Source organism: Equus przewalskii, chromosome 2 (genome assembly GCF_037783145.1).
Source record: "Equus przewalskii isolate Varuska chromosome 2, EquPr2, whole genome shotgun sequence".
Lineage (NCBI taxonomy): Eukaryota > Metazoa > Chordata > Mammalia > Perissodactyla > Equidae > Equus > Equus przewalskii.
In genome coordinates this window covers 26839784-26856017 of record NC_091832.1, presented here as the reverse complement: position 1 = coordinate 26856017, position 16234 = coordinate 26839784, and the positions used below count along the sequence as shown (strand labels likewise).

General features: G+C 52.8%; 2 protein-coding genes and 1 non-coding gene across 15 annotated transcripts in view; 1 reads left to right on the top strand and 2 right to left on the bottom strand.

Annotated features, from left to right (window-relative positions):
- MECR (mitochondrial trans-2-enoyl-CoA reductase) overlaps positions 1–2259 on the bottom strand; it is a 29945-nt gene extending 27686 nt beyond the window's left edge. The window contains exon 1 of one of the 2 annotated variants that reach the window (XM_070610477.1): positions 2000–2259. In XM_070610477.1, the coding sequence (XP_070466578.1) occupies positions 2000–2175 (176 nt within the window). In that variant the 5' untranslated portion in view covers positions 2176–2259. Of the gene's footprint in view, positions 1–1789 lie in introns of both variants that reach the window. The other variant, XM_070610478.1, reaches the window with a different exon arrangement.
- On the bottom strand, positions 656–758 carry LOC139082111 (U6 spliceosomal RNA). The gene has a single exon (XR_011537841.1). It is a non-coding gene; the product is annotated as a U6 spliceosomal RNA (small nuclear RNA).
- Positions 2260–8377: 6118 nt separating the features above from the next.
- Positions 8378–16234, top strand: part of PTPRU (protein tyrosine phosphatase receptor type U) — a 79484-nt gene continuing 71627 nt past the window's right edge. For 7 of the 12 annotated variants that reach the window (XM_070596756.1, XM_070596707.1, XM_070596748.1 and 4 more), the window contains exon 1: positions 8411–8643. In XM_070596756.1, coding sequence (XP_070452857.1) covers positions 8571–8643 — 73 coding nt within the window. In that variant the 5' untranslated portion in view covers positions 8411–8570. Of the gene's footprint in view, positions 8644–16234 lie in introns of all 12 variants that reach the window. The other 5 variants (XM_070596764.1, XM_070596718.1, XM_070596775.1 and 2 more) reach the window with 4 other exon arrangements.

The following is a 16234-nucleotide window of genomic DNA, read 5'->3' as shown; positions in this document are numbered from 1 at the left end:
AGGCCTTCCTCAGGGTCCCTGAACATCGGAGATGCCTTCCTCATCATCATAGAACTCAATAAAAGGTGCACTTCTTATTGACATGACTTTTTTTTTTTTCTTGCTGAGGAAGATTAGCCCTGAGCTAACATCTGTGCCAATCTTCTTCCACTTTATATGTTGGTTGCCACCACAGCATGGCTGATGAGTGGTATAGGTCTGCGCCTGGGATCCAAACCTGCAAATCTGGGCCGCTGAAGCAGGGTGTGCTGAACTTAACCACTACGCCACAGGGCCAGCCCCCAGATACAGATTTAATAACATTTCTGGGGCACCTGTTTCGTGGCAGGTCCTGCACCAGACACATAAATTACAAGCCTGTGAGAGAGGCACTACATTATTCCCGTTTAGGGGGGCATTCCTAGAAAAGGAGTGTTCCCCAGAGCTTTACCAGCTCATTACAGCACAGTCCTCAAGGAGACGTCTTCCCAACACGGTGATTTATTACCTATCATCAACATACACTTTAGGGTTTACTGCCTGGTGTGTCTTCTCAATATTCTTTCCAGTTGCTCTAATGGTGGATGTGGCTCTGCTGAGTGCATGACCTTGAATTTATCTGAGGCGTATCCCCTCGGGCTGCCAAGACATCTAGCTTGTATCTTTTTTTTAAAGTAAAAACATGGAACGCTTCACAAATTTGCATGTCATCCTTGTGCAGGGACCATGCTAATCTTCTCTGTCTCTTTCCAATTTTAGTATACCTGCTGCCAAAGCAAGCACTCCAGCCTGTATTTTAATCATGAAAATAATTCCGTTTACCTATCCTTTGGAAAACAATCAAACCATTTGCTGGGGATCAAAGAGTTGTAAATAAGGGAGCGCAGGAGAGTAAGCGGTGCTTTTTGGTGGAGAGTATTAGACTGATCTCAGATGATTAGTACTATGAGCTATGAGAGTATTGTCTCCATTTTCAAAGACGATGAAACCAAGGCTCAGAGAACCTCGGTAACTTGCCAAACACACAGCTAGGACATGGAGGGCAAGGATTTGACCTCAAGTCTTCTGATTTCCAGACCAGTGCTTTCACCTTGGCTCCACTAAATGACCCCCGAGCCCTTTTGAATAGCTGTAGTCACTTATGTGCAAATTTATAATGGTTGACAATTCACATACTGTTTTTATCAGCCACATGCAAAAATCATGGATTAAGATACAACTGAATTTTAGGAGGGGCTGAGTGACTTGTCCAAGATCAAATAGCTACTAGGAGGCTGAGCCTGATTTGATCTTAGGTCTGTATGGCTCCAAAACAGGCTCTTTCTAACTTATTAAAAGCACATATACAGCATCGTGGGGAGGAAATCACATAAGATAGGAGTCAGGAGCCATGGATTCCCGTCCCTGTTCCAATCTTTATTAGCTGTATCATTTCGGACAAGTCCCTCACCTTCTGTAAAATGAAAACAATGATCTCTGGCCTACTTTACTGAGAAGTGAAGATCCAAATGGATGTAAAAGTATTCTGAAATTCCCCTTCAAAAAATAATAGAGGGTAGGAACTCGGGCAGATCAGTCAGACCTGAGTTCAAATTCCGACTCTGCCACTTACTGGCTGTGTGACTCTGGGCAAGTAATTTTACCTCTCTTGTGCCTCAGTTTTCTCATCTGCAAAACGGGGCTAAATCAAGTCCCCACCCCAGAAAGTCGTTGTGGCGCTTAAATGAGAGCATCCATTTACACAGAGATTGCTTGACACACAGTACTCGATCAACACAGTACTCGATCAATAAACGTCAGCTACTATTACCGTTATAATCGTGCCTCTCGGTCTCCAACTTCTTCGAAGCTCAGACTTTCTGAGCTGCAAACGTGCCCTGGGTTTCAGTTTCGGTCCTATTATTCTCTGCCTTCTTCCCCAGACCCTGTCCCTCCGTTCTCACTTCCCCTTCTCCACAGCCCGTCCTAAAACCCTCCAGGAACCCCAGTCCCCTGGCCCCGTCTCGGCGCCATCTCTTACTCGACGACCTTGGCCGGGTCCCCGTGATGCTCATAGACCAGCGCCCGGACCCGGGAGGGCTCGGCAGAGGCGGAGTAGGAGGCGGCAGCAGGCCGGCGGCGGTCCCAAGCAGGCAGCAGCGTCCGCCGCAGCTGGGTAGGGGTTCGAGCCCCGCACAGCGCGCGGCAGACCCACATGCTCCCTCCAGTCAATTCAGAGCTGGATGTCCCGGAAGCGTCATCTTCCCGCGACCGCGCGCTTATGCCCCGCCCCGCCCCGCCCCGCCCCGTCGCGTGGCCACGCCCCTTGCTCCTGTTAAAGGGCCATCCTCCGCCGCTGCCCGCGCAGTGGCGCCTGGTGAAACTGCACCGGGAGCGAGGGTTGGGCGGTGAAGGGACTTGAGGCAGTGGCGGAATTCCGAGCCCGCCAAAGTTGATCTCCCAACAAGGAGCGTCTGGGACAGACCTAGAGCTGTGTCTACAGTATGCGATTTGGTGTTTGATTTTGGGGTAGTCGTTTACCCTCCCCTGGCCTCAGTTTCTCCTCCCCACCATTTATTGAGTGCTGACTGTGCCAGGCTCTTTCAGGCTTCATCTCCTTTAATCCCCGCTACCCTCTAACATTTTAGGGGGCCAAGCTTGCTTCGCTACACTGAGTTCAGTAGATGTAAACTGACGTGGAAGTAAGAGTACTGGGCTTGGAGTTAGAAGATTTAGGTTCAAATCCTAGGCCTGCCGCTTCCTAGCTTAGCCACCTTGGGTAAGTGGCTAAAACTCCGAGTCTGCCTTCTCAGCCGTACAATGGGGAGAATATACCTTGAAGGTGGTTGTGAGGATTGGATGAAACAATAAAATAACGTTATCGTGGGTGAGAGAGTACATCGTAAAAAGCTAAGTGTGTTTAGATAGAAGGGAGGGGTCACAAGGAGGAGAAACTCCTCTCAGAACGCTCACAGTGTAGAAAGGGATTGAGTGAGACAGTGGAAGTGCTTTGTAAAAAGATGTAGCCTGGGAAAGATGCTAGATCATATTTTCAGTGGAGGGAAGACATGAGCATAACTAAAACCCCAGTTGAATGATAGACAGGACAGAGGACGCTGCTGGAGTCTGAAGGACAGAGGTGCTCCGGGATGGTAGCTGGATAGAGGTTCTTGGAGGAAGTGCTGTTGGAGCCAGTCCTGTGACTCAAAATCTTCGATGTACATAAAAATCAACTGAGGTCACACCTCAGACCTACTGAATTAGAATCTTGGGGAGAGGTCCAGGAATCTACATTTCTTACAAGCTCGTAAGAATATTCCAAGGCAGGTGGCCCAGGGAACAGACTTGGAGAAACACTGAGCCAGGGCTTTGAAGGATAAAGAAGAGTTCCTTTCTCTGGATTTTATTGACCCAAAGCCTGCCAGCTCAGAGCCTTTGCTCTGAGGAAGAGAAGAAAGCAAAGTGCTGTGATGGAGGGTGCAGGAGCTGGATTCCAGCAAAACTGGTTTTGAGTCCTGGCTCTGCCACTTTCCAGCCGTTTGATTTTGGGCAAGTCACTTGGCCTCTCTGTGTCTCTATTTCCTCATCCTTAAAATGAAGGAAATAATAGTATCTGTTTCAACTTGAAGCACTTAGCACAATGCTTGGCACATGAAAGCATTTGATAAATGATATTGGAGGTTATCATGAAGATTAAATGAAAAACATCACATGTAAAACATCCAGACTAGGGTCTGGCTCATAGTATGAGCTCAAAAAGTGTTTGTACTTCGATTTATTATTAAAGAAAGTTGACGTCCCATGATAGGGGAAAGACTTGGTCCCATACTGTGTGTACACAAACACACACGCGCACACACACACAATACCCAGTCTTGCTTATCTTCTATTTTCACGATGACACATAGGTCTCCTTCTATTGGAAGACTCCCTAGGTGACACTGAGCTGTTGACATTATGTTCTCTATCAAATTGGGTCCTCTGAATTACTTGGGCAGCCCTGCCAGGAAACTTGGAGAATCATCAGTAGGTCTTCCTCCGTGGGGCCGGATTTAGCCCACCTGTCCATCCCGACAGCCCTCACTTTCAGTCCAGGCCATCGGCTCTTATTTGAATGATGTCAACGGCCTTCTTCCTAACTGAGATCCTCTCCCCTCTCTCTCCTTTCCCAATTCCTTCTTTCTCAGGCCTCTGGAATAATTTTTTTTTTAATAGAAAGATCACATTTTGTCTTTCCCTTGCTTAAAGTCCTTCTGTGACTCCCCAGTACTTAGGGAGAACCAGAAGCTACAGTTCTTTGTAGAACTCCATGAACTATTGATATATTAAACTTAAAATTGTAAACAAAACAAAGTGAAACTACGATTCTATGCTAATTCTATCATTCTCTCACACATGTACTAAAGTCTTTGGAAAAAGGTATGGAGGAAAAACACCTTCAAACAAAGAAAATTCTATTCATTGTAATTAACCTGCCTTCTTGCAAATTAGAAAAAGATGGCTATGGTTTTAATTCAATGGCAGAAACCCTCAGCTTGGCTTGAGGAATACCTGGCTACCCCAGGGGCACAGTTTGAGAACCAGTGATGGAGGGGTTCAAGTCCAGTTGTCCTGGCCTTGCATTCAAGACGCTTTGCACTGACTCCCACGTTGTCTTTATCTCCTGCTGTTGGACTGTGTGCCGTCTATGATCCAATTGCACCTGATACCCACCTTTCCCAGCACTTCCATGTCTTGTGCCTTTCTTCGGCCTCCTCCTTCTGCTCGAAATGCTCTTCCTTGCCTTGCCTACCTGGGAAACTCCAGATTCAGAAATAATTTCTTTGATGTTGTTTCCCAACCCCCTAGGCTGGTTCAACCCCTGCTGCCTTTATGTTTTTTCTGGATTGGTGTTTTGGCCTTTAGGACACAGTCTCTTATTTATTTATGTGTCCTCTTCTCCCTCCAGGCAGGAGTGGGGCATGTTTAGTGCATCTCCATGACGCCAGCACCCAATATGGGGCCTGGCACAGGGTAGGTGTCATAAATATTCCATGACTTGAAGGTATTTGAGTTTCTTCATGGCCTGGCCCTGTCTGTGGTGCCGTCTCCTTTTCCGTAGATTTGGGTCAGTCATTCCAGGCCAGGACTTTCCTTCTCCCTTCCCTCTTCTCTTAAGGATTATGGAAGTTTGTGGTCTTTTTCAAGTGAAGCAGAATGTTCCCTTTTCATGTGTCCACCCGTTGCTTGTGTTTTCTCTCTCCCTCCATCGCAGTCTCTGCCCTATAGACTTCCCTTGTACAAGGAGTGAAGGGTGTGGAATCAGTCAGGCCTAGCTTTGAGTCCTGGGCCCACTATTTATTAGCTGTGTGACCTTGGGCAAGTGCCGTATGTTCTCTGAGCCTCAGTTTCCACATCCCTCCCCAAAAATGGGATCAATGATAAACTCCTGACGTGAGGCTTCTGCACGAGTCCGCTGCAAACAGCGGCATCCTTGGTTGCTTCTTCTGTTCTCCAGGTTTCTCTCCTTGAGTTTCCTTTTCTGGGGCATCCTTTCTGTCTCTTCTCTGCTCCAGCCAGCATTTCTCTGTCTCCATTTCTTCCCCATCACCATTTCTTGCTTCTGTCTCTCTCTCCCTGTGACTTTCTCTGTTTAATTTTCTGCCTCTGGTTCTTGTCTGCTATCTCTTTGCCTCCTTCCCTGGCTCAGCCTGGAGCTCATCAGTGCTCACAAGAGAGGAGCCCAAGAACCCAAAAGCCCTCAGTCCTCCCTCCTTCAGGCCCATAGCAACCTCAGTTGTGCCAACGTCAGTGCAGAGCCAGCCGAGAGTGGAGGCAGTGCACAGGGAGGGCCTACATATTCCTTGAACCCCTGGGCTCTATCCAATATCACTGCCCACTAATTAGACCCATGTACCCTTGGGTCCCTCTGCTTCCACAATCTGTTCTCCACTCAGCTGCTTGGGGGACTTTAAAAAAAATGAGAGATCAGAACTTTTTACTCTTCTGCTTAAAGCTCCAATGGCTTCCCACTGCTCTTAGGGCTTAAGCCAAAGCCCCATAGTTTCTTGTATAACCTGCAGGCCCTGATGGCCTCTCCTGGGGCACCTGGCTCCCTTTCCCTCCGCACTTACTCCATTCCAGCCACCCTGGCCTTGCTGGTCCTCAAACCCACCAGCTCTAGCCTTTGCATGGGCTGTCCCCTCTGGCTACAATGTTCTTCCCCACTGATTTGCTGGCTTCTTCTAATACTGCAGGTGTCACCAGGTCACTTCCTTAGGGAATTCCTCTCAGATCACTTTAACTAAAGTAGACCCGCCCCTCCCCCCATTATTTACTCCAACATTTCCATCCATTTCCTTTAGACTGCACATCTCAGAACAGAACTATAGATTTATTTGCATGTTTGCTGTTGGTCTCTTCCCCTAGAATGTAAGTTTCATGAAGGCAAGGACCATGTCAATATTCATTCGTTTATCCATCCAGTATTTATTGAGCACTAACTGCACGTCGGACACCAAGCACTGGGATACAAGACAAAGTCCTAGCCCTCAGGGAACTCATGTTCTAGAGGTGGAGACAAATAATGAACACATCGTGTAGTAGGTGTTCTGTTTAAAACCGCAATAACCCCCTTCTTCATCACTGTTTCTCTCCCCCACCCCACTTTCTCTGGTATAGCACTGTCTCATATACCAGAGAGTTTGCTGTTTTGAGTAATTTGTTGTTCTTGTCTTACCACTGGAATGTAAGCTCCATGAGAGTAGGAATATTTGTCTAATTCTCCACCTTGGCTTACAGTAATTGTTGAATAAATGACTCCGTATCCAATATCTGTTGATTTGCTCCAGATGAGAAGCAGGTCTCAGCCCCTGTTCATGTCACGCCAGGTGGCCTTGATTCAAATCCTGCTGCTGCCACAAACTAATGCACAATCTTGGAAAGTCACCTCCCTCTTACCTCAATTTCCTCAACTGTGTAATGGGAATAATAGTGGTGAGGATTAGATGAGTCCATGTGGGTAAAACACATAGAAAGTGCCTGGTCTTACAAAGTAACGGACAACTAGTTTGTGGTCATTGCACAAGGGTTTGTACTGGGTAGAAGCTCAGATATACTTAATCTGTATAGCCAGAGGGTAGACTAGGACCAGTGAGAGTTAGCGAGGGAGGTGGACTTCATGGCATGAAAAGGAAGAACTTTTGAAAAGCCAGTGTTGCAAGGAGAAAGAGATGAATCCACTGCTATAGTTGGTAACTTCAACAGCCCTCTCTCAGAAATGCACATATCCAGCAGGCAGAAAGTCAGTAAGGACACAGCTGAACTCAACAACACCATCAACCAACTGGATATAATGGACATCTATAGACGACTTCATCAGACCACCACAGAACACACATTCTTCTCAAACTCACATGGAATATTCACCAAGATAGACCACGCTCTTGGCCGTAAAACACATTTTAACAAATTTTAAAGAATGGGACTTGTACAATGTCTGCTGTCAGATCACAATGGAATTAAACAAGAAATCGATAACAGAAAGATAGCTGGGAACATCCCCAAATACTTGGAGATTAAATAACACACTTTTAAATAACACATGGGTCAAAGAAGAAACTTCAAAAGAAATTAAAAATATTTTGAACTAAATGAAAATGAAAACATAACTTATCAAAATTTGTGGGATGCAGTGAAAGCAGTGCTTCGAGGGAAATTTATAGCACTGAATGCTATATGAGAAAAGAAGAAAGACCTACAACCAATCATCTGAGCTTTTCCCTTGGGAAACTAGAAAAAGAAGAGCAAATTAAACCCAAAGAAAGCAGAAGAAAATAAATAATAAATATTAGAGCAGAAATCAGTGAAATTGGAAACAGGAAATCAATTGAGAAAAAAAATCAACCAAACCAAAAGCTGGTTCTTTGAAAAAATCAATAAACCAGTAAGCCTCTAGCCAGGCTAACTAAGAAGAGAGAGGACACAAATTATCAATATTAGAAATGAAAGAGGAGACATCACGACAGACCCCATGGACATTGAAAGGATAATAAAGGAATAGTATGAACAACTCTAAAAGCTAGCGTTTCCAAAAACCCAACCACCCGCTCGTGGGAGGGGATGAGCACCCTGTCTTTGGAGGTATGGCTGAATGTGCATTTGCAGGGGCCTAGGTAGAGGGGATTCAAGCATCAGAGGGTACCTGGTACCCCCATATCTTTGGGTCTGTATTCCTGAGAGCACTATTCGAGAGCTAGGCCTGGGCAGTGAGCATGCTCGCTTGAAAACGTCGGTGCTGCTCTGGGCAGGCGGCTGGGCGTCCAGGCCCGGCCACCGATCTCCAGGCAGGGGTGCAGGGGTGGGGGAGGGGCGGGCCCGAGCAGCGGTAGACCCGGCCCGGAGGCGGCGCGCGCGGCTGCCAGCGGCCGCCAGCAGGGGGCGCCGCGAGACCGCGGAACGCGCGGCCGGGCCTGACGTCAGCGCCCCGCTTGCTTGGGCTCCCGCTCTGGACTCGGCGCCAGTCCCGCTCCGCGCCGCGCCGCTTCGCTCCGGCTCTGGCTCGCCTCGGGCTCGGCTCGGGCTCCGGCGGCGGCGCCCCCCGCGCCGGGCCCCGGGGCAGGCGGCGGCGCACCATGGCCCGCGCCCAGGCTCTGGTCCTGGCGCTCACCTTCCAGCTGTGCGCGCCGGAGACCGAGACTCCGGCAGGTAAGCGCGCGCCGGTCGGACCAAGCTCGCCCCGCGGAGCCCCCGGGGCCCGTGGCGCAGCTCGGGAGAAAGTGTGAGTGTCGGGTGACCGGGCGTTATGAGCCTGCTCCCTGTGTGTGTCTGAGTGTTGGATGTGCGATCGTGTGCTCCGGGTGTTGTGTGTCTGCGAATGTTGTGTGTCCATGAGTTGTGTGTGCAAGAAAAGGTGCCGTGTGTGTTGTGTGTCTACAACTATGTTGGGGTGAATGTTGTGTGCATCGAGGCTTTGGATGGGCGCTGAGTGTCTTTGTGTGTCTGCCAATGTGTAGTGTTTGTGCGGCCAAGTAGGTTGTGTGTCTGTTGTGTGTGCATCTGAGTTTGCTTGTGTGGTCAGAGTTGTATCCGCTAATGTGCTGCAATTGTTTGCATTTTGTATGCCATAGTCGGGAGTGCTGTTTGTTGTGTGTCTGAGAATGTGTTGTGTGTCTGTATTATGCGTGTGGCCAGGAGTGCTGTGTGGATTCTGCTCGCGTGTGGATCAGGGAACGCGTGTGGTGTGTGTGTGCTTGTGTGCTGCGTGTACGTGTGTGAAGGCGTGGGAACGAGTCTGGAACGTGTGTGTCCGTGCGCTGTGTGCGCGCTGTGTACATGTGGGAGTGTCTGGGGTTTGTGGTGTGCGCCCCTGGGGGCTGCGTGGGTCCGAGTGAATGCCAAGTGTGCCGGGAATGCGTGTGTAGGAGCGTGTCTGGAGCGGATGTGAGTGTGTCCGTGCGAGCTGGCTGCGTGTCCAGGAATGTTGCGAGTGTGTTGCGCGCCTGGGCCGTGGCTGAGTGTGTGCCCGGGCCCGGGGCCACCCGAGGGGGCGGTGCAGGATGTGCGTGTGTGTGTCTGTGTGTGTGTCCCGCGTGTGTGCGTGTGTGGCGCGCGGGCCCCGGACAAGTTGTCGCGGCGGCGCCCCCTCCCCTCCCAGGTCGGGCCGGGCCTGAGGCTCGGAGGGCGGAGGGGGCCCGCGGCCGCCGACTCCGACATGTCGGGCTGTTTGTTGTTTCGCAAGTTCGGCGCGGCGCTGGCGGGCGGCGGATCCGAGCGGCGCCGGGGCTGCGGGGCGCCCGGGCGGTGGCGGGCGGCCCGCGGCGACGTCCGGGCGCGGGCAGGGCCTGGCTCTCGGCCGCCGGACGGCGCCCCTGCCGTTGAGCGCAGGCGGCGCCGCGGACGCCGGGGTCTCCCGGGACACTCCCTCGGTCGACTCCGCAACTTTATGCGGCCTCCCGGCCGGCCGGGACCGCCGTGTGTGTGGAGTGTGTACGTGTGTGAGCGTCTGTGTCGGTGTGATGGCGCTGTCTGGGTGTGATTCGGAGTGTGATGTCTTTTGGGGGGTGTGTGTGTGTGTGTGTGTAGGTGTACGTGTGATCGCGTATCTGAATGTGTGTATCCGGAGCTGTGTTTGTGTGTCCGTATGTGCTGCGGACCGTGTGTCGGCTGTGTGTTTGTGTGTGCGTGTCCCCGCCCCCGCCCCCCCTCGCCAGCCCCCATACCCCACCCTGAGGCCTGGGATCGCAGACGCGGGCCCCCTCCAGTGGAGTTGCGCCCGCCCCTCCGCTGGGCAGGGATGGCCGGTCCTGCTCCCTAGGGCCTCAGCTCCCTCCTCCCCACCGGTTGGGCGGCTCCAGCGCGGTACCCCGGGCGCCGAGTAGCGGGGAGACACGCCCCAGCCAGGGATCCGAGCCGAGACGCGCGCCGGAGCCTCCTCCAGGCCTCTGGCCTCCGGGAACCAGCCTCCCGGGATCGCGTTCTCGGCCCCGCTGCCCCTCAGGCCTCTCAGGCGCAGCTCCCTGGACTCCCGCGGTCGCTCCTGCCGCTGGCTTCGAGCTGGGGCCTGGCCCTGCGCCCCGGGGGCATCAGACACAGCTTTAGCTTTGATCTCTCGGTGCTGGAGAGGACACCAAGGCGACCTCCCTCCCTATCCTCCCCTAACCCCCCCATTCCCATCCTGCAGCAGCGTCGCCCCCTCCCCCACCCTGAGATCAAACCCGAGGGGTACCATACACTCCCCCACCCCTAGCACCTTCACCCTGATTCGAAGAACACTCATGTGCCCCAGCTCCTGCCAGCAGGGGGTCATGTGAAGAACAGAGGTTTGAGGGTGAGACCTTGAGTGAGTTACTTCTGTTCTTGGAGCCTCAGTTTCCTCATCTGCCTCATGGGCATCATAACAATGGTTATGGTACTGGGTAGATTGTAAAGTGAGGCTCTATATGTGAGTGCCAAGGAATGAAAGATGCTTTTGAGGACTGTTACAGAGCCCCAGAGGCTGTGATTTGAAGCTAGGGGGACCTGGTTCGAGTTCTGCCTTGGTCGCTTGCTGTCCCTGTGACCTTGGGCAAGTCACTTCGCATCTAAATCTCCTGGCCCTCTTGTAGCTATTGCTGTTAGAGCTTAATTCAGAAGCCCTTAGCTGAAGGGGTGGGATCGTGCCTTGCCCCGAATCTGGGTAGACAGCCCAGCTCCCTGAATGCCTCCTGAGTCTCCGCCCCACCGAGGGTGGTGCGTGATGTCTCTGAGCCATGCAAGTCTGGCAATAATTTATTCCACTGTGTTCTAGCTCATTTTGTCCTTTTGGTTGCTGGAGTTGTGGACAGCAGGAATGAGGGAGAGGCTGCCCAGTGGTTTCAGGTTGGGCAATAAAGGCTTGTCTGGGCAGCTGGCCCTTCTCCCTGGGGCTGAGGGAGGGGACTCAGCAGGAAGTGGTGAGAGTGGCCAGAGTGGGGGTGCTGAGCTCCTGGGCAGCCTCCAGCCCAGGCCAGCCCAGGTGTCAGGGAAAATCCAGGGCGGGCCCCCTGCTTGCTTAAGGCGTGCTGTCGTCCTTCCATGCTTTCATCAGCCAGGCTAGACTTGGGGCAGCCTTTTCACGAAGGCTGGGTTAGCTGGAGTCGCAGGGGGTGCCTTGTGCCCCCCTTCCTCCCTCAACCCTCTTCCCTCCTCCAAGCCACCCTCCCTGCATCCTGATGCATCCTACCCTTATGCCCTCTCAGGAGCTCCCTCATCTGCCCCCTCTCTCCATCCTCAGGCATCCCTCTCCTCCATCCCTCTCTCCATGGTGCCAGGGATCTTCTTTGAAGGCTTCCCATGGCCTTCAGGGTCAAGGCCATCCCCCTTGGCCCCTGCCTGCCTGTTCAACCTCATCTTGTTTCATGCCCCTTGCCTCTTGCCTGCTATGTTCTGGTCAGTCTCACCACTTACCAATAACCCCTAAATGCCCGTCACCTGCCATCTATCTCCTCTCTGGGCCTTTGCACAAGCTGTCCTTTCTCCCCAGAACTCTCTAACTCCACTTCTTTGCCTGGTGAAATCCTGCTTCTCCTTCAGCCCTCAGCTTAGATATCGCCTCCTCCCTGAAGCCTTCCTTAGTTACTCTCTGTTCTAGTCTAGGAAGGAAGGGTGAGGGTTGATTGGATATTTTCTTAGCATTGTAATTATTGTAATTATAGTTTATTGGCCCTTTCTCCCTTACAGACCGTGAGCTCTGTGAGGACAGGAACTGGATATTTAGTCACCTCTGAATCCTTAGTGCCAGACGCAAGGCCCAGCCGAGTCAAGGCCTGAAAGAGTCAGGTCCAGTGGGTCAAGCTCTAGGCGGGAGATGCCAGATGGGGGCGCACTGACTCCACTGAAAGTAGATTAAAGAAATCGGTTTCCCTTCAGGAATCTGGAAAATTCTTTTGGGGGATGGTGTTGTGTGTGAAAAGGCCACGTAGAGTGTCATCTGGGAGCTGCGAGTTGGGGAGGTTAGGTCCCTGGCAGAGAGGAAGGGAGCACTCTCTGCTTGCCAGCCCCTCCCCCCAGCTCCCAGCACTCCCTCCCTCTGCCCTCCCACCCCACCCCCAGCAGCTGGCAGGGCCTGTGGGCCCCCCAGTGTCAGCCCTTTGTGCTGGAGGCCCTGGCAGTTGGTGAAAGGCATCCAGTCCCAACCGTCAATCTGAGCGTCTGGGCAGGAGGGAGGGAGGGCCCTGCGTCAGGAGCCGGAGACCCTCTGTCAGTCTTCTGTCTCTTGGGGTGGGCAGGTGGGGTCACAGCCTCTGTCCTGGCAGCTTCTGAGCCTGAGGGAAAGTGTTCCCTGTGGTGACTCCTGCAGGTGGGGTTGGGGGAGGCCACCAAGGTTGTGTAGGTGTGATCCTGGCATCTGGGCAGAGTGGGGGGTGTCTGTGTGTGTATGACTGTAGCCTGGGCACAGGACATATGTCACGGCATCTAGCCATCTGCTTACCCTGTGTGGCAGGGTCTGAGTTCAGAGTAGAGAGGCAACCAGCTGCTTTGATCCCCGGGGAGCCTGATGCTAGGGTGTCTGGGTACCCCGGTGTCACATTCCTGGAGTTTGGGTGCGGAGCTCTTTGGGTGGGTGGTGTCTCAGTATCTAGGTGTGGGCACCCCAGTCCCAAGGTGTGGAGGCTCAGGGTGTGCCAACACAAGGATGTCCCAGTGTCTCTGGATCTGGAGGTGGGTGTGTCCAGGTGTGTGGGAGTTCTCAGGGAAATGGGTGTTCAAGTGCGGGAGCATTATATCCAGATGTGGGGCTGTCCAGGTGCCTGGGGGTCTGGGTGTGGAGTACCAAAGTGTCTGGATGTCTGAATGTGGGGTATTTACATATCCAGCAATGGCCTACCCATGTGTTGGAGTATCCGGGTGTTTCTGAGTCTGGCTGTGGGGTGCCCTGTGGTCGGTGTGTCTATTTGTGTGTTTAGGTATGTATGTCTTCAAGAAAGGAGTGTGCATGTTTTGGGTGGGGAGTGTCTTGCTGACTGTGCCCAGCTGTGGACCAGGGGCTGGGGCTGTGCCAGCTCAGCTGCTGACACTCCCTTCCCTGAGGCTTGCCTCCTGATCTCCTTTGGGGCCCCAAGGCCAGGAGCCCCTAGAGGAGGCCCATATGGTTCTGCTTCTCCACGGTTATTCAGTCTAGAGCTGTGCTATCCGATAAAACTTTCTACAATGATGGAAATGTTCTTTACCTGCACTCTCTGGTATGGTGACCGCTTAGTCACATGTGGCTATTAAGTTTAAATTGGTTAAAATTCATTAAAATAAAAATTCCGTCCCTCAGTCTCACCAGCCAGATTTCAAGTCCTCAAAAGTCGCAAGTTGCTAGTGGCTATTGTATTGGTCAGTGCAGGTAGAGGACATTTCCATCATGGCAGGAAGCTATATGGACAGTGCTGGTCTTGGGATGTGAGGCCTGTGGCATCTTCAGTGAGGCCTGGACGCCTCAGGGAGTGGAAGTGGTCCGGACGGACCATCACTGAGCGGCCGTTGAAGAAGGCTGTGTTGAATCCATATCCCCTTCTCTCTAGCCCCATCATTTTTGCCTGGACTATTGCAGTAGCCCCCTCCTTGGTCTCCAATCTGCCATCAGCCTCCAGTGCTTCCACCACCCTGTGACCTGAATGACCTCTCTTAGGCAGACATCAGATGCTGCATACCCTTGCCCCAAGCTGAAGGCTCTCCAGCACCCAGGGGACACAAGTCAAACCCTAACGTGACAGGTGGGGCCTTGCACGCCCCAGCCGCTGCTTCCTATGACAGCTTCATGTTTAGGCCTGTCCTCCCTGGCCCCGTTCCTCCTATCCACCTTATGACCCAGGATCATCAGGCCAACGCTACTCCGAGAACCCGCTAGGCCCTGTCCGTCCTGTCTCCCTTTGTACGGACTGTGTCTTCTGCTGAGAACGCCCCTGCCACCCTTCTTGCCCGCCTACTTGCTCAGCCTTCAGAATCCAGCTCCCATGTCACTTCCCCAGTGGAGCCTTCTCAGATGCCTCCGGGCACAGTGGGTCGGTTTCTCCGGTTTCTCGCATCACGCTCGTGTGACAGTGTGCTGCTGCCGTTTCCAGTCTCCTTCCCCTCTAGGCTGGGAGCCCCCTGAGGGCTGGGCTGGGTCTTTGTCATCTCCTGTCCCCAGGGCCATGTACATGGCAGGTAGCCCCTCAGTGTTAGCTTCGATGTGAGCCCCCAGGTACCCAGGGAGGGCTCAGAGGGGGTGGAGGGTGGAGCTGGGGCTCTGGAGGGCAGTCATGGATGGGGGCCCGTATGCCTCCTTGATTGGCTCTGGGCAGAGGCCACCATTGCCTGCAGAATGGCTGGGGGAGGACTCCTGAGGCGGACAGCTCAGAAAAGGCTGTTACTGGATGAGTCAGGAGGTCTTGGGCAGATTCCCAGGGTGCAAACCCCAGGACCTAGTGGTGAACGAGAAGGGATGAAAAGAAAGGGAGCTTAGAGGGGTCGCTGAGGTTTTGGAGTTGAGTCTAGATGTGGCGGGGAAGGATTGGAATGGGGAAGTTGGGAAGGGGTGTTTTTGGGGGCATTTGATGGGCAAGGTCACAGAGGGGGATGGGTGACAGCTGGGGGATAGGGGACAGCTGGGGGATGGGAGATAACTAGCAATGAAGATATATCTGGGAGATGGGGACAGCTGGGAATGAGGGGACAGGTGGCGTAGGGGGAACAGCTGAGGTTTGGGGGACAAATGGGGGATGGAGAGAAAGGGGATGTGGGATAGCTGGGGGATAAGGGGTGACAACTGGGAGGTGCCAGAAACCTATCTGGAAAGGATAAGTGTGTCTCAGCTAAGAGAGTGGGAAGTACATTGCTCAGATTGCGTGCATGTGTGTATGTGTGTTTACATGTGTGTACGTGTGCACCCTTGTGGTTGTACATGTGTGTAAATAGATGTTTGACCTAGAGCGTGGTGGTTAAGAGCATGGGCTCAGGAGCCAGGCCATCGTGGTTCTAATCCTGGCTCCACCACTACTGGCCACATAACTCTTGGGCTAGTTACTTGACCTCTCTGGGCCTTTAGTGTTCTCATCTGTGAGATGGGGATAATAACAGAACACGCTGCGTGGGGTTGCTGTGTGGATATATTTCATATACATGTGTATAGAGTTGAGAACAGCTCCTGGCACATGGTAAGCACTGTGTAAGTGTTAACTATTATTAAGTGTGTGTGTGTGTGCGTGTGTGCAGCATCCTGTGTGTTCAGAAAAGTTTGTTCTCGGCTCCTGATGAAGTCCAGGCCGGGGAGGGGTGATGGTAGGGGCGGCACTGGAGTGACCAGCCAGGTTGGTTGGGTCTGGCTCTCTTCTCATCCTCTCCCTGTTCATCCCGCTTTTCACCCACTCTGTACCAGGGCCTAATCCAATGGGTCTCCCTCTCTGTCTCTCCCCTGTCCTGCCCCCCACTGCCCAGCCCTGGGCTGGGGGCCAGGGGATGTGCTTTAATTGTCCAAAAGCTTTTCAGCAGGATCTGAATTCATTGTTTGCCTGCCAGCGCGCTGGAGCCCTGCTGGGATATAAATACCTGGACAATGTGCTCAGTTGTGGCTGCCCGTCCCATGGGCGGTGGTGGCTTCATCCTTTGCCCTTGGAGAGTCACTGGGGTGGAAGATGTTGGGGTTGGGAGATGAGGTGGGGGAAGCCCACAGGGCAGATGAGTCCTCACCCCACCCCACAGGATGGGCAGCCCTGCCTGGCAGAGCTGCAGGTACGGGGTTTTCCAGGGGGCTGGGCTCCCCTGCTCACCCGTGCATCACAGGGAGGCATGTGCACCCTTCTTCACAACACTT